General features: G+C 41.6%; 2 protein-coding genes across 5 annotated transcripts; both read right to left on the bottom strand.

Annotated features, from left to right (window-relative positions):
• Positions 1 to 388: 388 nt before the first annotated feature.
• cc2d2a (coiled-coil and C2 domain containing 2A) lies at positions 389 to 15,498 on the bottom strand. 4 transcript variants are annotated; one of them, XM_042416116.1, is made up of 40 exons: positions 15,246 to 15,498; positions 15,027 to 15,108; positions 14,725 to 14,775; positions 14,426 to 14,506; positions 14,144 to 14,294; positions 13,039 to 13,127; positions 12,798 to 12,899; positions 12,614 to 12,694; positions 12,313 to 12,528; positions 12,020 to 12,176; positions 11,771 to 11,907; positions 11,541 to 11,672; positions 10,427 to 10,636; positions 10,183 to 10,289; positions 9,939 to 10,079; positions 9,157 to 9,313; positions 8,687 to 8,958; positions 8,219 to 8,396; positions 7,906 to 8,059; positions 7,591 to 7,738; positions 6,688 to 6,826; positions 6,398 to 6,601; positions 6,202 to 6,294; positions 6,017 to 6,108; positions 5,644 to 5,772; positions 4,623 to 4,790; positions 4,402 to 4,459; positions 4,199 to 4,308; positions 3,607 to 3,703; positions 3,397 to 3,495; positions 3,098 to 3,274; positions 2,629 to 2,643; positions 2,300 to 2,503; positions 2,082 to 2,171; positions 1,885 to 1,998; positions 1,628 to 1,762; positions 1,368 to 1,490; positions 1,223 to 1,281; positions 949 to 1,126; positions 389 to 781 (listed from the first exon to the last, which is right to left on the bottom strand). In XM_042416116.1, the coding sequence occupies exons 3-40, from the start codon at positions 14,728 to 14,730 to the stop codon at positions 596 to 598; spliced, it is 4,989 nt and encodes a 1,662-aa protein (XP_042272050.1). In that variant the 5' UTR covers positions 14,731 to 14,775; positions 15,027 to 15,108; positions 15,246 to 15,498; the 3' UTR covers positions 389 to 595. The 4 variants fall into 4 exon arrangements, with proteins under 4 accessions (XP_042272050.1, XP_042272051.1, XP_042272053.1 ...); XM_042416117.1 differs by lacking the exon at positions 2,629 to 2,643 and having other exon boundaries at positions 15,246 to 15,497; XM_042416119.1 differs by lacking the exon at positions 5,644 to 5,772 and having other exon boundaries at positions 15,246 to 15,497.
• A 265-nt stretch (positions 15,499 to 15,763) lies between these two features.
• On the bottom strand, positions 15,764 to 20,502 carry LOC121900753 (complement C1q tumor necrosis factor-related protein 7). The gene is made up of 3 exons (XM_042417280.1): positions 20,341 to 20,502; positions 18,141 to 18,377; positions 15,764 to 16,655 (listed from the first exon to the last, which is right to left on the bottom strand). Exons 1-3 carry the CDS (start codon positions 20,360 to 20,362, stop codon positions 16,027 to 16,029), a joined length of 888 nt encoding a protein of 295 aa, XP_042273214.1. The 5' UTR covers positions 20,363 to 20,502; the 3' UTR covers positions 15,764 to 16,026.
• Positions 20,503 to 20,724: the final 222 nt, after the last annotated feature.

The following is a 20,724-nucleotide window of genomic DNA, read 5'->3' as shown; positions in this document are numbered from 1 at the left end:
TGTGCAAACAATTGAGTAATATAGAAATTGAAAAGCTGGTAAATGTGATGTAGTAGTGTCTCAATACATTAGTAGAAAACATTTCAGCAGCCCAGTATGCTGAGCTTTAAGCTCATTACATCTATAGCATACACATTCTAAGGCAATCTGATACAACAGCACTGCAATAAATCTTGTTTTTGTAGTGACTGTCAAGAGGTATTAAGTTTTAAATGTTTCTTAGTAGTGGTGTTGGATTCCATTGTGTTATTATACTTCTGTACCCCTGTATGTCAGCGTAAGTGGGCAAAACATTAAAAACACATTGTAGAACCACCCATTAAAAACAGCAATACAAGATATAGTATCAAAAATGGCTATTCTCTGACACAGTCAAAAAAACTTAACATTCAGTAAGGTGGGATTTAATGCAGGGTATTTGTATGTACAGATAACTGCTTACTCAATGTGTATCCTCAGGATCTACAGTATATACATGATGAGATAAAAAAAAAGTGGGAGCAAATGTAAAAACATGAAGTCATCAGCTGAAATTACTGAAGCTCATTTATATACAACAGCTGCAAAGCACAGTGGTAGAGAGGAGAGTCTTATGTCATGCCCTGACGAGTGAGGCCAGGTACACCCACACAGACAGGACATTATTAGGGTAGGGGTGCACATACACAGCCAGGGCAAACTCCACGTTAGAAGCTTGAACACTGTGAACTCCTGTGCTGTACACTGCCTCTATGATAGGCCGAATCTCAGAGAACGGCAGATGCAGGGGGAATCCTGAAATCTAAAAAGAGAGAAACGCCTATTAGTTGTTATTTATGATGGGAATTTATGAATGTGCTTTCCGCCAGCTGACATTTTTCAAGAGCAGAGAATAGTCTATTGATGACTCATGACATCATACAATGACTCATTCTTGTATTTTTTTCCCCAACTTGGTCTCAGACCTACCCTGTTGTCTCCCAGCAGGCTCTGCAACTCGTGGCGGTGACCCTCAGCCAGGTCCCTCCCCCCGCTCAGTTCCAGTTTAGGCAGGAATTGTTTCAGGGTGGTGGTGCAGTAGCGGTTCCAGCGGGTTGGGTGACGAGGGCGCCACTCCATGATCTTCTCCTTCAGGATCTTTTCAATCCTATGAAGAGTGTGATGTGTATGAGAGTGTTTAACCGCAGTCTAACAAATCAAAACAACACTGTTAGAAGTAACTACTTCAGCTGCCATAACTTGCCTGTTCTGAAGCTCTGCTGCAGCTGCTTTGTCTGTGTGGCGATATACCAGCTCCTCTGGCTGAAGAAAATAGAAAATGAGATCCAGTATCATCAGAGAACACATACTATATACAATAGGATTTCAGGGTAATGTCAAACACTCACCTGTACGCTCGACAACCCCGGGTGAGAGAACGATCGGGAGAAAAACGGTTTCCACAAATTGGCTTTTGTGATGTCAAAACTCATCCTCATTGGTAAGGTGTACTCTTGAATGTTGAACCACACCTAAATGACAAATCACATAAAAATCAAATGATCTGCTGCAAACTATAGGATAGGTGCAGTGTGAAAAGAAGATGAATGAAATGTCACATTTTGAAATGTTAATTTTGATGTCATATAGTTGCTTTCTCCTCACTCACATTGTCAGCATTGACCAGGCATCCAACTGTTTGCAGTGGGCAGAAAGTGTCATACTGGCTGTAGGACTGACCACTGCTGGGATTCCAGATCAGGTAGCGGCTCTGCTCAAAAGTCAAGACATACGCCGTGGGTCCCTGTGAAATAAAGAAATCAAAAAGTTTAGTGCTGCCTAGGACTTAACTCCATGTAGGGGTGTTGTAATGACACATATACCCATCTGGAACATCCTCAGGTTTTAAAGATAAATGTCACCCACCTCTGGTATAGCAGTGCCGATAATAAGCCAGGCTTTCTTGCCCATTGACAGGAAGTAGTTGCACAACAGTACAGCATGTTCTTCTTCATCTCCTGCTAGGAGGGTGAGGAATTGCTACCAAAAAAACAAGAGGAGGAGGCACAAGGTAAGTTTGGCATTTCCCTGTTTTTGCAATATATCAGAAAGGGTTCACTCACATCGCATGTGCTCCACAGGTCACAGACGGCAGAAAAAGAAACTCTGTCCGGCAGAGAAGGGATGAGTGAGACAAATCGAGCAACCAGGGCCTGCGTGGGGAAAGAGGAAGTGTGTCAGTTCAGTAAATCCAATCAAATCGGAAATACAAGCAATGACTGCTGAAGGAGATGAGCAGCCTCTTTTATCCACTTCGGGTCTGGGTGGTGATCAGACTGACCGTGGCCTCCTGTGGGTTGTCGGGGAAAGCGTCCAGTAACTCCTGCGGCGGGTTGAGTGGCCGGATATAGCGTGTGATGAAGACCGTCTTCCCATTGAGGTCTATGACGGTGGACGTGCAGGGTCGGTCCGGGTAGCCCTGTGCTGCATCTCTCTCGAATCTCTCCGCAGCCTGCAGTAAGCGCTCGTCCTCTTGGCTGTCAAACTGCATGAGAGGTCAAAGGTTACCGTGGAGGAATATAGGTCAGCGCTATGTAAATGAATAAAGAATGATGCGGTTGTGAATTGATGAATTAGGCCAATAAAAAGATTGTTCTAACTGACGTTTACCTTCACTTCCTTTATCTAGTACATGCAGCAGAGCAAAAGCAAATATGTGAAACAGAAGGATGACAAACATGAGAACAAATGAATACATTGATGCATACTGTTAAAAGCTTGTTTCAGAACAAGGGACCCTTTTCCACTACAGGGTGAGTAGAACTTTCAAGTTTGTTTCTCAAAATAGTCAAGTTGACGTAATTTGTCCTTTGCCACTGGGCCTGACCCATGTTGTTCTGTCTCTCATGTGGACCTCCCTTGTTCTGGTACAATATGGAAACTTTTATGAAAATAATTTAATATGAACATCTGGAAAAATACTGAATATAAATAGATGAACAAATGTGTTAAAATATAGAACTAGAAACCCATCTAAGAATACACATGAAGTGAGATGAAGTAGCAGACAGCGATGCAGAATGGGCACTAAAAAGCAGACAGAATCTATCCTTGAGGTTTCCACTTGGACAAGAATCACCTTTTCCCTGATAGACTCTCCAGGCACCAGCTGAGGTTCTATAGTGATGAACATTGTGATGAAAGCTCCCTCGCTCAGGCTCCGAAAAGTATCATAACCACCGTTAGTGCCATGGCTCCGTTCCTTGCTGTACCCCAGCAGCACTGCAGGTGTATTCACCTTGAATGTTCCATCAATCTGCAAGACGGAATAACGAAAATAAATAAATAAAATCAGTTAGCGATTCAGGCAATCGGTGTGCTTTTCGGTTAAAGAAGCCACATTGCTGTACACAACAAATACCCGACAAGGACTCTCACCCTGGACTGAGAATAAATGGTACTGAAAGGAATCTTGACAGAGCCCAACCAGTGCTTCTCCACCCAGGTGTGTATGGATTTCCCTCTGTCTTTGTCATTCTGAGGAGCAGAAGTTGTTCAATTGTGAAGCAAAAAAACAACTAATGCAATTCCAGGAACATGTGCTGACATTAATACTTAAAGACAGGTGTGAAAAACAGTTTTACTCACCACTCCAGTTTCATAAACCACCTCATCAAATATATTGATGAAGACGTCGTCTCTGACTGATTGCAAGCTTGCAGTGCTGTAGTCACCGTTTGGGGCGCTGAAGATAAGAAGTACAGTTTAACATTTCAGCTAGTTTGTTAGGGAAGTGTACAAAACTACAATATTTCAAAAGAGTCATGTGTTTCTGTACACAGTAATGGGTGTGTCCAAATAGTGATTTATAATTAAAGAAAAATTGGTGTAAACTTGAAGAGCTGCAGATGTACAAGTGATTAAAACTGACTTAGCCACAAGTACACTGATCTTATCAGCAGTTCTGGAGGAGTTTGGAGCATCTTTTAATGATTTTTCCTAGAACTATTTCCAGCAGCACACTTCACAAAGTGCCAACACTTGTTGTCTCCAAATCATCTTTATGATGCTGTTACTAACACCTGCGAGCTATTCCATAAACCAACTCTTATTCAATATTTCAGATTAAAGCTGTCTCAGGTAAACACATTACTGGTGTTATCCTGCTCTGAAAATGCTAAGGCATTTATGTCACATTATATAAGACAAAAGTGAAGCTATGAAATACACAGCTGTTCACCTAAACGGCAGCTGCAGCTCCTCATTCCAGCAGGGGTTTGGTCCATCGGCGGTGGTTGTTTGAAGTACTGTGCGCTGGAAGGAAATCTCAACAAAGGGTCTCACTTGTACCTACATCACACAAATGACAAGCACATATATGACATAGATCATTCCATGCTACTGAAGATTTTGCTCTTATGTAAGGTTGAGGGTGTATGGTACCTGGCTGAGGAGCCAATCACTGCCCTGGATGGCACTCTGAGACGTCTGTCCTGGCTTACTGAAATAAAAACCCATTGGAACAAAGTTCAACATCTGTCTTATGTCTAAAAGCCACGCTAAATCATCACAATAGAGATGGTTCATGAATATTTCTGACAGCAAAGGAGATTTTTTTTCTATTCTGTACTATTCTCGTGTGACTGGGTTCTCGTAACACTCACTTGCTCTGAGGCCTGCGGATGGGGATGTTGTATGCCCGGATGATGTTGATCAGCAGTTTAATGTCTCCGTCAGACAGATTCTGAGCCGTTACCTTCTTTCTTTCTTTCCTCTGAGGTTTCAGTGGCCGTTTTGGTTCGGCCAGTTTGAAAAGATTTATTCCCAGAATTCTGATTGTCACAACAAACAGCTGTTATCATTTAGTCAGCAACCTACATGGGATTACATATTGTGTACTCATAGTGATATCATATTGGACATGAATAAGTATTAATTGACTGATGGGATGGGATCTTTAGCACCAATGGTACTCAGTCCCTCCAGGAATTTGTGTTTTTATGATCACAATACAAATGTGTAGAAAGTTTACCTCAACAATGTAAATATGTGATAATGTTGTTACAGTAACTATTATATGTGATAAATGGATTAAAATATCAGCAGCAAAATATAGTAACATTCTAGCAAAACTGTTGCAATTTTAGAATTCATCTTCATTTTTTGAGAAAACACCCTCAAAATCAAAACGTCTTGATGGAATTCTCTCTTCAAAATCCTGGCAGGACTGAATACTACATAAAGTCTATGAGCGCTACTGTACTCTGGTGCTCAGGGTTCAAACTAAATGGAGACACAGAGACAAAGAAGGTGAGAGAAAAAGAAAGAAACTCTAAGAACATACCCTGGACCTGCACCACTGTTACACATGCATAGCAGAAGAATGGCAGAAAAATGGAACAGAAATGATTATAACATTCACTTTCAATTATGAATGAAAACGTGTAAAGTGATACCCTACTGTGTGATTGGCTTTGACGTACAATATTGTGCAAGCATCTGCAAAAACGCCGTCCAAGATTGAAATTAATATCTGATTCCAGATTTCATTTTCATGTTGTGAAAACTGCTCTAAAACAGCGACTTGAACGCTTCCAGAGGACAGCATTACTCAGCCAAGGGAATGCAGTGTTGAGTGCAAGATCAAATAGACTGAAGCAGCGTCCGGCCAAGAAACATACTTACATCAGCCTGTGATTTATATAGGCCCTGTCACTCTTTCTGATTGGTTGATTTGGCTGTAGGTCCCACAGTTCAAGGTAATCCAAGTTATCTAACCTTTCCTGTACAACTGGCACGGGGAGTTCAGGCACTCTTTGTAATTGTTCAAGCGTAGGATATACAGAAATGATAAATTACAACACAGAAAGTAGTGCTTACTGTACATGTTTGGATTAATATTCTGTGATTGGCAAGAAAGAAGTATTTGTGCTGTAACAAATAGCATGCATAACACAAGCCAAAAAAAAAGAAGAATGTCAGCTGTGACAGATGGGAGTTTGAAATGAGACAGACTATTGAGTCGTTTTCGGTTAATGATGCCTCAGGGTGTATTTACCCAATGCTTGGTATCTCCTCTTCTATCACCAGGTCAGATAGAAGGTAATGATGCTTGGCGAGAAGGAATCTGTTGATGACTGATTCTCGGATCTGTAGGGAAATGTAAAGAGCATACTAAGGTTAGTGCTATCACATGTTTGAGAGTGGTGTGAAAAAAGTTTTAAGTCAGATGTTTCTCCTCACCTTCTGAAGGTATTTGGCCACTAAGGCTCTGTGTGAATCCAGATGCTCTTTGGTATCAATTATCTCTCCTTCTTTAAGCCTCTTTTCGTATTCCTGAAATAATTTTTTGAAACGAAAGAGAATAAAAAACCTGTTTCATATAGAGTGAATGCATCGTCATTCTCCCATATCCACAGTAAATATTTAGAAGGCTGACCTGGAAGACCTTATCAGTGACCTCTCTCTCTAGAGCGGGAACACTCTTGTAATTCCGAAACTCTGCAACTTCCTGGTTCCTCAGCCTGAGCAGGCGGAATCTTTTGGACCTATCCAACTCTTCATCGGTCACAAAGTTAAACTCCTCCTGCAGCTGCTCCAGACGGAAATACTCCGGAGCGGTCACCTCTCCACTACTGGCTACCTGTGAGAAACACAGATACGACTGTAAATTGCAGGGCTCTTGGATTGTTGAGACCTCTTGGTTACACAAAGTATTCTGGTACCCACTTTGAGCAGCTGCATGATGGAGGCATTTTTCGGATCATTGGGGTCCAGTCGTGACTGTGTGGCCCACTCCCCGATTTTTTTCATGTCATATAGTCCAGATGCCCCAATATAGGTGACAGCATCAAGATGACCCAAGCCACTAACAACACAGAGACAAAAAGTGATTAATACTACTGCAAAATTGGGTAGTTTGTTACATAGTTTGCCATGTTTGACCTAAACAACAGACTGCATACACAACTCATTACTAACGACTTAATTCCAAAGCATATTATGTGTTTAGACTGCTGACAAGTGTAGCCACTGGTTTAAACTAATTATAATATGATATAAGACTCAACTTATGGAGGCCTGAACCTTCCTTCAGATAAATGCATGACATGATTGTTGTGAAATAGAAAAATCTCAATATGTTGCACTTCAGCATTTTTCCATGACTGCTTGAATGCATCAACATAGAAGAGTTTCCAGAAACTTCCCGAGCTCTCAGCTGCATAACCATTTACGAATATAAACACCTGTGGTATGCTTTGGAAAATAGTCAACAGTGATGTGAATCATGCAGGATTTGTAGATTAAGAGCTGAAACATGCCAACCTGACGCGCCAGATGATTTGTTACACAGAACCATCTGAGAAGTCGTCTTTGGAAATTGTTTGGATAAGGGCAAGCACTTTCAAAAAATACTTGGCAGGTCACGGGCTAATTTCTTGCTGTCGTCACACCTAAACAACGCCTGTAGCTGCCAGTAGTTCCTCATAGGACGCTGATTGGTCCAAACCACTGTTGGTTTAGCCATAAGTGCATAACTTGAAGCCTGACAAGATGGATTCTCACATCTTGTGAATCCAGCTGCCTCGCAAGCTAAAACCACCTGTACTGTCCTTAGAGTAGAGATACTACCTGTGTATGCCACCAGGTTGTTGAGACACAGGAGGGGCAAGGGGTACATCATCCTCCCCAATCCCCCAAGAAACACAGCATGACAGCTTCCCAGAGGTCAACAGGGTCTGTTTGTTACTGCCGTCAGCCTCGAAGGAGAGGGGCACATCTGACGAGGCAGAGAGAGGATGAAAGACAGGAAGGCAGAGATACGTGAAATGATACGGCTATGAATAACATTGATGTTCTACTGAAACATATAAATTATTCCAAATTCGCGTGTTACATTGTTTCAGGTCTGAGCTATAAAACTATCTATCAAACAAAGACATTTACCACTTCCCACGCCCTCATGGTCGAACATCACTCTCTGGTTGCTGCTAAACTCAAATTCCTCAAGAGGGACGCTGCCCGTCAAGACTGTGGGCTCTGGCACTGGCACGTACACTTGTGCAAGGAGCGAGCATGATGAGCCAATCTCCTCAAACACCTACCCATGCACAGTGGACAAACACACACACACACACACACATAGAGAAAGAAATGGCGAGAACAAAATGAAACTCTCACCCACTGTAGTCATCTATCAGGCAGATGTGTGGATTATACAAAGTATAGTAGCAGAAAACTAAATGTTTCTATACTGCACCTGTAAATTGATGCTTTGGGGACAATTAACTATCTTGAGATTGAAAATCTGGCCAAAGTGCACTCTGAAATCAGTGTTCATGGGCCGGCTGTCCGTTCGTGAAACTTCTTTTTCGTTGTATAGGATCTTGATGAAAAGAGAACGTCTTGCAACATCCTCTCTTCTAGCTATTTCAGCCCTAGAACAAGGAGTAAATGAAGGTGATGAAAAAGGTCCACAATAGCACAGTGAGGGTGTGGTACATCTTCATAAGTCCTGTTCTGTTTTATTAACTGTTCTCAAGACCAGTGAATAAATATGCCAGTGGGTGAGATCATTTCACTCGTTGCGGGGTTGATTCAAAATACTCTTGATACTTATCTGCTGTATTTCGACATATTCTTTACTTGTTTACAAAAAACACTCAATACTCTGAAATCTTTTTATCTTACTGGCTTACTTTGACTTGCACAGAGTTTCTGCTCATACCTGGGGCAGAGTTCACTGGCAGTGATGTTTCCAGATGCAGACAGCTCAGGGATCAGGATGGACTCTCCTGGTTTCCTGCGTATCCTGGAGGCTTTCTCTCTGACCTGCTGCTCTATTGAATCAAAGTCTGGCTTCTCTGGAGGCTCCGGCTTTTGGGGGCCTTCTTCAACAGGCCCCTCCGATTCACTCAGTTCCTGGTCATCATCTTCTTCTTCTGTGTCATCCTGTGACTGGCCTTTCTTCTTCTTTTTTCTCTTCTTCTTTTTGGCTTTCTGAAAAAGGTGAATGCCCCATGTGTTTATCAATATACTGTATATATGTGTATGTGCCCACAAGATACAAGAATGTACTGATTTTAATTTAGAATTTGAACTTTATTTATTATTCTTCATGACAGATAATTAGTGGGTTCATTGCCTGACTGACAACAAGTGACTCAGTTAAGCCGTGGCCAGTAAATTGCGAGGCACCTGTTTCCTTCTCCAGAGCTTCCACTCCTCCAGCTGTTTCTTATACTCAGCCAGCTTGTTCTGGTAGTCTTCCTCACTCTCCGCCTCTAGTTCCACAACCTCTGCCAAGATTTCATCTTCATATTCCCGCTCATCTGACACCCGATCTACATTTTCCCTGGAGGAACACAACATATTCATGACAAGAATCTATAAAACACTTTCATGAGAACATACTCACATATGGCCATTCATAATGCGCTTTCAATGTACGTGATGGGGAACAAAATCAGATCCTCCTCCCATGCGAAAATATATTCCAAAGTTTATCTGAAGCATATATGAGGCTTCTGCAATCTGAGTTAGTCAAAACAAATGGATATCTATCCAAAGTTACCATCACCTTAATATAAAATGATATATTTGTGTTTCCCTGGACAGTGTCTCTCTGTTTCTGCTGAGTTGCAGAGGAAGGAGAGTAACAAAAAAGGGGGAATTTATACAAGAAAAGACTAACTCGGGAGGATATACACTTAATTTGACTAATTTAGATGGCTGAACCCTCATATTAGCTTCAGATAAACGTTGATGATAGTGGATTTAGTCCAAATATGTTTCACTTATCATATGAGCACCTGACTACTGTTTTAAGACAGACTTGAAAAACTGTGAACCTGTCCTTTGATTAAACTTTCCAGACATGGACAGTCTAACCACAAAAATAAATAACTTTTACTATACAATCTGAGAACAAACTGTCAGTGATCACAGGAATAATATTTGACTTTGACTTCAGTGTTTACCTTCTGAGGTAGAGCTTGTAGGGTGTGTTGGTGAACCTCTGAAACTCTCTCAGGGCTTTGGTCTCCTTCCAGACTTTAACTACATTCTTTAGCAGAGTCCTGTCTTTCTCCTGCTCACTGTCTCGCAGCTGCCGAGTGTTCCTATGATATAAATAGGGAAGAACATACAGTAGGAATATTGCTTGTCATAGTGCCAAAGGGTACATCTTTCTAGAATGAACAGGATACAATCTGACAAACTCACCTAATTTCCAGACTGTACTCAGATATCCGCTGCTGCATGGCCTGAGTGAGGCTCTGACCGCCGTGGATCTCAAGGATGTTTCGCAGTGTTCTCCTCAATCCATTCAACTACAGCAGACAAGAAACACAGAATACATTAAATGTATATGTGGCCTGTTTGAATAATACAAGGAATTAATTATTATTCAGGAATGTGGCCCTAGACACAGTACACAGGTGATTATTGTGATGGCTATGGAGTTTACCTTGTCAGTGAGGTGTCCTGTGAAGTTATTGTGCTGCCTAGTGAGGTGCTGGTCATACAGCTGGGCCAGACGGGCCCCCAAGACATGTTCACGGCTGAAGAGTGGGTGATGAGAAAAGATAAGTCCTGAGACATCAACATCAAGCTGATAGTCTCCCTCGGGGTCCGCTGCACCAGAAATGTACAGATTTGCATACTTGGACTTGAGCGCCTGGGGGACAGAATAACATCATCCGTCATGCAACGTTCTGGAAAATAATAATCCCTATGAAATATTTCTCAGTGCTTGTGTGAATCTAAGTATGTATACAAGCTTAAAGGAAGCATGAAATAGTTGGCAAGATTAATAGCACACATCAGGGAGCGCTGAAATGAAAAGTCACGCATGATAACAATAAGCCGTAAACACCCAACTGAACTACAATGAATGCTCTGTTTTCTAGAAGATTATATATGACAGCTGTGTTAGTTTCCAGAATAAAAATGAAAATAAGGACACACTTGCTTCCCACACAGACACTCCTAACCAGTGAACCAGATCTGAACACTGTTTTGGGTCTGTGTTGCGTGCATTGTCAGGTATTTCTGAGTTTAAATGTTTGTCATATTTTTTTTCTCTACAGTAAGTCACGCCATTGCAAAATTTGAGATTAATGAACACACCAATAAATGTGATTCTGGCTTTTCCATAGATGTTGTACTTATAGTTTAAAACTCTTCTGTCTCATTTCTAGCAGAAAAGCAGACATTAAGAGTAAAGGCAACACATATAATAAATAATATTCAATTTCAGCTTCAACTCTTCTTCACAGTGTTTATACTTTTAATTCCCACAATGCTCTGTTGGAGTTTTGATGTATATTGTCTGTAGAGATGATATATAAATGTGTCGGCCTCCAGCTCTGCCCTCATAACAAACACCCCTCCCTCCCTGTTCCTTTGTACCAAATGCCACACTGCCCTTTTCTTTTTTCTTTTTTTTTCAAAATGGCAAAGGGAATCGAGAACATTCAAATGTGAGAGCGCCACAATACTTTCAGTGTATGAATGTGCATGGCGCTTTAGATGTGGCAAATGAATGGAGTGATGGAAGAGAGAGTGGGCGTGTGTCTGACCTTCCTGTACACAGTGTATAGTGCAGGGTCCAGGTCCTCTTCCATGTGAAAGAGAGGAGGTCTTGTGGATGATTCCTTTATGGGGTCAGGCAGAGCCATGATTCTGCCGTCGTCTCCAAACCACTTCTTTCCCTTGATAAATAAAAAGAAGATATATTTAAAAGACCGCCTGGTTAATGGCTGAGAGACAGTGACGTTGTTGAGATGTCTGGCATGTCGGCTGTTGTTACCTCCTCCATTTTCAAAATGCGGTTCTCCAGAATGTTCTCATTGGTAGGAGATACAGGGGGCCTCTCTCCTACATATAGACCCTCATCCTCCAGATAGCGGGGCTTCATGTTTTCAGGCAGTTTAATGGAGGTTGGGACTATGACAATGATATATAAATGATTTAAAAGATAGTCCTGAACAGAATACTACAGCTGACACTACAATATTTGAAAGATGTGAACCAGAAGGTTTTGCTCATTATAGAATACCTGTTCGAAAACTTGGTGTGAAGAGGAGCTCACTTTGTCCCTGAGCAAGTTTTCGGTACCCAACATACTCTGCTTTCTTCACTTGCAGGAAGTCCTGGGATGATTGTTCAACGACAAATAAATCCTCTTTATCTTGCACAAGAGGAGCTTCTTCACCCTAAGGCGTGACAGAAAACAAGAGGCATTTGGAACAATGTTCAAACGATTATTTAGAAATAGTTTTGCATAATCAGAAAAGTCTATTTGTTCCTACAGGTGGCTCATTTCTTACAATATCAATGTCAGTGTCTTACCTGGTCTTCATTTTCATCTTGGTTATCTTCATCTACTTCAGCATCTTCCTGCTCTTCAACTTCCTCTCCTCCTTCTTCATCTCTGTCCTCCTCTGTTGTTCTTCTCTGCTTTTGTCTTTTCCTGCTCATCTTCTCACTCTTTTCTTGTGGATCTGGCTCAAAGCTGAATGTAAAGAAATTGTATGCCTCCTCTGCAGTCGGTAGGCCTTTTTCTACCTGTATTTGCGAAGAATAAATAAATAAATACAATGATACAAATCATTTGTACATAAAAGGTTTGCTATCTTGTTTCAAGCCTTACTCGTCTCGCTGCTTCTCGGAACTTGACCCTGGTGCTGAGGGCCAGAGGGACGTCATGTCTTCCATCCTTGTCTGAATCAACCTGTAAAACACTGGGAGTTAAAGCACCGCTGCTGAATTGAATTACATGGGTACAGTCATGGTTAGAGGGACCCTACGCAGTCACGGTTGAGGTAGATCCTCACCTCTCTGTCAAACCTTGTTACAGTGTCTCTGTCTCTGAGGCTCTGCAGGCGACTGGCTGGCTCTAAAGAGGCCTCCTGTTGCTGAAGGCTCTCACCTTTAGACTAGAACACACATTATGCATCAGTAATTTTAGCTCAACACTTCCATCCAGGATTTGCAATTACAATTTTTGCAAGCAAGTGGATTTTGGAATAGGATCAGCCTCAGACTCTAATTCAAAGACAAAAGCTAGATGCTTACCCTGGCAGCTCTCAGCTTCTCCTCCAAGCGCCGTGTCACAAAACTGTCTAATTGGTGAGAGGGAGCATGCTGAATTCTTGAGGAGAGACCTAGACAAAGCACATCACAAAACAATAATTACATGTATTACTCAGAATATATGAAAGATTGAATATCAAACCTTGGTGCTTAATGACAAAATGAACATTGTTTCTGTAGCAATCATACTATATGTTGGAGCCTGTCCTCCCGAGAAAAACAACACTATAGATCGTAAATTCAGTCGCCCACATAGTTACGTTTGAGTGACAGACGCCATCTAGCGGACGTAGTAATTATGATCGGGGAAGTGATGCAGTTCAGATGACGTCAATATAAGGTGACTTCCTCGTGAGGAGGAGGCGGGTTGGGTGGATGGCTGGATAGATAGTTAGATGGCAAAACATGGCAAAAGCTGTAGGAGACCACCGTTTGCTTGCCGTTTCCAACTGCAGGTATCATGTTTTCAACCGCAAGTTTGGACATTTTTTTAAAAACCGCAATGTGGTGTTTACTGTTGCCGTGACAACAACGGTTTCAAGTGATTAGTTTAACCCAAACCATGATTTTCCTAACCCTAACCACGTGTTTTTTGTGCCTAAACCTAACCAGACCTTAACCACACCACTGTCACACCATAAAACATAATTATTTTTTAAGAGTGATTTGTAATGGTTTTGTAAAGCAGCATATTACACTCTAGTTGGTTGTTCTGGAGTGTAGGTTTAATTTGGAGGACTTGTTGATATGTTGGCATTGAGTGGTTGGTCAGCATCTAAATTTTGTTGACTCATTCTTTGATAAAATATTTCCAGACTTACAGGACCAGTCAAAAGTTTGGACACACTTCACGGGAATGGGAAGGTGTGTACAACTGACTGGTACTGTAAATCATAATTATGTTATTTTTACACCTTTTTTGAAAAATGAAAACAAAATGTCTTTATACACTGCAAAATAAAGTTTTAAAAAAATGGTATTGATACCAGTAAAACATTTTTAACAGTACTCTGCGGTTGAACTGTATACACTCTCAGCCAAACTCTACAGATGGAGAGGCAGGTTTAGCGAGGACATGAAGGCTCACTTCTCTGAGAACCAGTTGGAGGTCTTGATGAAACCACTGAGTCAGCTGTCTTTTCAGCTGATTCTTCATCTTCACTGTGGTGCTGGATGGTAGAGATCTCCTCCACATTATCATCATCATCATCATCCTGGGTTGAAGACTGTTCAAGCAGCTAATATATGTCAAGAGACAAAGCAGTGGTTAACATGTATATATATATATATATGGTTATAGCTGATAAATATGAAACAGTTATCAATGAAATGACAGAAATAGAATCGAGGGTGCCAGAGGAAGATGTACCCTTTTCTTCCGCCTCTGTCTCTGGGCCCTTAATGTGCGTTTCAGAGTCTCTCCTGGGTCTTCCTCACTGCTTTGAGGGTCCTGTTACAACACAGACACACAGTTAAAACAAACTGTATCCATCCACACTCACATTTTGCACACTCATTGCTTAAGCTGGTAAAAAGGTTTATTTGCAGTTAATTGTAAAGAAAAGCAAGTAGGAAACTGGTGTTGAGCAGCCAGCAGCACACACATGCGGGCAACTAGAGCCTACAGGCTCAGGCTCAGCTACAAAACACACACACACACGCACCAACCTTCATAGTTTGTCGTTTCTCGCCACTCAACTTGGTAGACGGAACCAGAGCCTATCGAGTACAGTTACATTTACTAAAGTGTTAGCAGCTCTTCTATCTGTGTGTGTCTGACTTTGAGTGTGTATAAAGCTGAGCCGCTCCTCCAGGTCATGTTGAGTCTTGTCAAGGAGGACTCTTGTTTAGTTTGGGCTGGATGAACTCTATGAGGCTACTGTGGCTGTCAGTACACAGCAACAAAAGCACTGACAGTTATATCATGTTTATCTGGGATAACATTTATGATTACCCATGTATAACTTTACCTGAACGTCGTCCTCATTTCTGTTTTTTACCAAAGTGTCTTGCAAAGCACGACGCTTCTTTCGCAGTTTTTCTCGGATATCACTACAATAGAGACAGGGGCAGTTACCGTTAGCTTAGCTAAAAAGCTAAAAAAAAAAAAAAAAAAAGTGTCTTGTCGGAGACATACAGCTACATTAAAGTTGCTTAAAGTACAAACCAAGAGAGCAATACTAACTTACCTTGAGGAGGCCAGGGTGACGATGGTACTTCTCTTTGCAATAATAAAGAGTAGAAAGCAGCCCGACTATCCCCAGTGTTGGTCTTGTCTTTGTTATAAACCATTAACGTAACTTTACTGCAATGTATGTATTCCTGCAGGCGTATCATTTGTACTGTGTTAATTAATTAAGGCAAATTATTTTCTCTCAATACATCGCAAACGGGCGCCGTTATCGCTGCCTAGTAACGAGATAAACTACTTCTCGACCTACCTTGAAAATAAATCCGGTTTCCGCTGTTTTAGATTTCCATTCGTCCGTCGGGCTCTCAATCAAGCGACGTCATGATGTAAGGACCGCCTACTACGGAGTCCGAGAAGCAATAATATGCGCAACACCAACAAGGTTTTCTGAGGGCTGCTCCCTTGGCATAACTGCCAAAAACAACACTTAAGCCTGATCTGAACTGACCTCATGTTAAAATGTTGAAGATGTTTCTCTCACACATGCTTTGATGCAAATAAAAACCTCTCAAGCTCTACCTGTCAACAATGTTTATTTAAGTTATTATTGATCCAACTTCCACCCTCAGCCCAAAACAAATAAATCAGAAAGTCATTCAAGCTTAAATCCTGTTCTTTTACATCAGTAGATAAGTCTCTATAGTAACAATATAACAAGCAGTACAAATATTTTTTATAAAAATATAGCTTCACATACCATATGTGTGATAGCTAAAACTATCAAAACAACAGTGATGAGCATTTTTTTGTGTGTGTTTATTTTGTGTGTGTTCCAGGTTCTATGCGTAGTCCTCTGCCAGTGTGTCAAAATAGTTTGTGTCAGCATAAAGAAGGAAGCCAGAGAACAAGCTGTCAGCCCAGCCTGGATCAGAAAATAAACCGTTCTGGTCGTGGTAGAAGATCTCCATCCACACCTCATCTTCTGGGTTCAGGTACATCACAGTGGACCCAGATGCCACGTCATGGTTCCCTGTGTTGGCGTCAAAGGTTTTGATGCGATACTGGCCATTCTGTACTAGGCCAATTGCCAGGTGCTTGTTGGCCAGTGTAATGTCATAGGAGAAAAAATAAATGCCTGGGTATGCACAGATGAACTTGCCCGTCCGTGGGTTGTAATGTCCGCCCTCATCAAACAGGACCTTGTTGAACTTGATGGGGGTTTTCTCTGTGGGGTAGCTGCTGGTGATTCCCACAGAGAAGGCAGATTTCGGCAGCAGGCTGCCACATTTGCAGATTCCTGAAGTTCCACGTGTCCCTTGTTTGCCCTTTTCCCCTTTCTCTCCATTGTGTCCTGGAGGACCAGGTGGGCCCACCTCTCCATTCTCTCCTCTAGGGCCTTGTTTCCCTGCAGGGCCACGGTCACCTCGACCCCCAATCTTACCTGTCGGTCCGACCCTGCCCTTTATCCCTGAAACAAAAAAATTATGTTGGGTTCAACATTTCTGCATATTTATTGATGAAGTGATGGTTTTTGTAAACCTCCTGGCAATAAGAATCAGTCTCTGTGCTGCATTTGCTGAACCTATTTAAGGAAGTCAATGGCAACACAACTCCCCACCCAGTGTCATGTATTAAGTCATCCTTGGAACACAGCCACCTTGACATTTTGAACAGCACGGTTTTGAATTGATTCATCCAAATCCAGTTGACGATTCACACAGAAAATCCCCTGGAGCTAGGAAACACTGTGAATCACGCATACTGTATATTTGTGCAAGCACGGCATTGTCTTCTGAATATGTAGTTTAATGTTTAAGTGAAGGTGTGTGTCTGAATTCCTATTTCCTCACATAATGGAAAACACAGGTGCATAATGTTTATTTATCACTGACAGGTTTATTACAGTTCAAACTGCATAGATGATATCAGAAAACCAGCTCTGGTGGATGAGACTAACAGACATGGGCTTCCCAAATATGTTTGTTTTGTAACTTATGAAAGCTTCACCCACAAGAAATAGATATCTTCTCAATAAACAATTCAGAGGAAATCCATACAAAGCTGTGAACAAGTACCATAAATTGTTTGTATTGTGGGAAAACTCTGAGCCTACAGCTTAGATATGTGTAACATCTCATAATTTGGTAGGAGGGCTGTGATGCAAAACCTAAATCACATATACACACCCACACTCCGATAGCTGAAACACTTCCCAATCCTTACGCTCAGCCAGCTCTGCTCTCCCAATAATAATAATGAGCTTCAGTGTGAATATGGTGCAGCAGCAGTCAGATGGAAAGAAATTCAGTATGTAATACCTGCATTAAAACAGCACACAGTAAAGACAGAAGAAGTGTCTGTATTGCTGTTAAAACATGAAGGTTAAATGAAGAAATGTCTATTTGCAGGTTTTATACAGTGCATATCAGTGTCATTATGTGTTTGTCATTTTCTACTGAGGCTACTGATGCCACATTTTGGTTTGCCTCAGTGCTCAGCTGTAAAGGCCAAGTCTGAAGAATGAGTCCTAAGAGACCGATGTTATGATTGTTGCTAAGTTCCCTCTCTGTAATGAGAAATTGGGAATCACAGATGTAGATTTCATCTCCTTTTTTGTTGTCTTCTGTTGCTTGCTATGATAACAAATGGTCAGCTCTGTACCAGACAAAATAATCATGTTCTTTTGGTGGAGTTGGAGACCGGAGGCCTGTATTATTCATCGTTAAGCCTGCAGTGTGTGCTATCTTATACCACTGACACTTTATTTTATAATCACGCTATTAATTATAATGAGTTCTTCTACGATACTCATCAGTTCATCTTCTCCTGCCTAGCTCCCACTCATGCCAGCTGTCAGATGAGAAAACCGTTGTGTGCCGTTATGTTTGTGCAGACTGGTGGTGTATCGGCACACATAAACCGATTCTGTATCTGTTTATGTTTTATATTATACCTGTGTCTCCCTTTTCTCCCATTTCACCCTTCCTGCCATCTCTGCCATCTCTTCCAGGAATACCCACATTCCCATCTGCTCCCGCGGGCCCGCTGGGACCAGGTTTTCCAGGCAGGCCCGGTGACCCGGGGACACTGCAGATCAGACGTGGTGCTCCTTTCAGCTTGGACTCAAACAGCTGTCCAAAGACACAGTGGCACAGGCAGACAGCTCCCATCAATGCCCACATCTTCAAATCTGTGAAATCAAACAACACATCATTTCCTGACACGAGGAACAAAATAATTTTGTAATTTAACAGATATTTGAAGAAAAGGGGAGAAATAAAGAAAGTGCATGTTGTGGTGCCAGACTCTTAAACAGGTTCTGACCAGAAATGGGAATGTGTTATCAGGTTTCACATCGCTATAAAACACGTAGAGTGGTGTTGTCATGATTGCAGACAGAACAAAAGAATCTAATTTGTGATCAAGCACAGCATGAGGCCAGATGGCTGTGTCTCACATATTGATGTTCTCATCCATCACAAAACTGCATGAGAGAGACCTCAAACACAACCTTTGTCTCTGTTCCAAGTAGCCCCCCCCCTTCTCAAAACATTCCCAAGTTATGACATAACATCCAGTGCAATTTCTGTCAGGGGAACCTAATCATGAAGCAATGGCACTTGAGGAGACAGAAACAGAAACATAATACATAATGTTACAAAGACAGAGAGAGAGAGCGATAGAGAGAGAGAGAGAGACCCAATCTCATCATGTATTACTCTAATTCACTGGCAGAAAATAACCATGAGTTCAAAAGTGGTGAATGAGTGACCACATACTTAGGCTTAAATCCACTTTGGCAACCTTTTAGATTTTGGACATTAAACAGACGCAATAAATGCATATATTATGGAATTTAACAGATTTATGGATTTGATTAATTCACATGCTTGTTCTTTGAATATTAGCCAATGTGGGTGTGTGTGAGAATGTGAGATTTGCATCTGCTCCTTGGCTGGCTATCTCTGGTTGGCGGGGGCGTAGGAACATGTGGGTCATCCCCTTGTCTGTCTTTAAAAATAAGTGCATCTTTCTTCGATTTCAATATGTTTCCTTGCCAATACACATTTGGTTTATCTGTCAAGGACAAATTTGTGTGTGTACTACGAGACAGACAATAAACACGATGAGATAAACAAGATCACATAAACACCTGTGTACGGGCGCGCGCCCACATACACACACACACAACATGATATGAACAAGCTGAGCCTGCTCTATGAGACACACACAGAAACCTTCCATGCTGTTAGTGTAGCATGTTTTTGATTTGATGGTGGTTTGAGGGTAGTCACACTGGTCACAGAGCCAGTGTGAGGTCCTGTGAGAGAGAAACCCCGCCCGCCAATTCCGCTGAAGTGGTGATGTCAACATTAGTAAATGGCCATAATTAAAGAAATGGCCTTCTTCTATTACAGGCACAGTCTCATGTGCTTGTGCATGAGGACTTACTGTAAATGCATGCAAAGAATGCAGTCTCACACAAACACAGACAGACACAACTCATTCATTGACAAGCCACACTTTTAAAAAGATGCATTAATTCCAAAATATTGTCATCTTAAAACTCTGACTACTCTTTGTATGAATGAAGAAAGACATGTAAAGAAATGAATGTCCTATTAGGAGCTCCACTTAAAAAACTCATAGTTCTCATTGTAACAGGTGAAGCAAAGCAGATTCTGCAGATGAAACTAAGAATTCAGTTTGGCTGTCTTTCACTGAAAACGTCTGTGTTCACTTTCAGCTATAATATAGCCTCTAGGTCTTTCTAATTGATGTCAGATCCAAGTCTCCTTATGATTCCTGAGGTCGTTTATGATTCCAGGTCATCCTGTCAAAAATGTTCACAATAAACAAATAAGGAATTTGAAGACATCTAACTTCTCTAAGTGAGGACATGCATATGTATTTAAATGACTGTATTTACACACCGTGCACACATGTGAATGCAGCTGACACACACACACAGACAGGTATTTGAAAAGTTATTCAAGGTATTTGCTCAGTTTGTTCTATCTAAAAACTTGAAATCCCAAAAACAGCAGCATTTCTGTTGCGTACATCATGTTATTAATATTCTGAATGAAGGATGTTCTGCGATATGCAGTCAGTAAACAGTACAGACAGAGATACGTAACTAGTGTTCTTACCCCACAGTTGGCAGCTGTTCATTTCCAAAGCTGATCAAGTTTCTCAGTGTTGAGTGTCTTTGTCTTATCTGCACTGATTCCGCTCTTTCTGATGACTTAAGTCCTTGTTTAACATGTTATTCATATTTTTCTGCCATGCCCTCAGACATCTGTGTGCAGAGCCCAGCTACAGTGTCCTGTAGTGCAGCAGCAGCAGCAGCAGCAGCAGCCTGGACTCACTCCTTCCAACCCTCCCTCCTTCACCCACTTATCCACTCCCTTCTCCCTGCCTCATAAACTTCCCAAGGCAAACAGCTATCATCCAGGCAAGGACAGCATGTACACACATCCCATCTCCATTATGTCATGGATGAAGAGGTTAAAAAACTTGGATGTTGCAGAATG

The sequence above is a fragment of the Thunnus maccoyii genome, chromosome 7 (assembly GCF_910596095.1).
Source record: "Thunnus maccoyii chromosome 7, fThuMac1.1, whole genome shotgun sequence".
Classification (NCBI taxonomy): Eukaryota; Metazoa; Chordata; class Actinopteri; order Scombriformes; family Scombridae; genus Thunnus; species Thunnus maccoyii.
The sequence above is the reverse complement of the archived record's forward strand: the minus strand, read 5'-3'. Positions and strand labels throughout refer to the sequence as shown.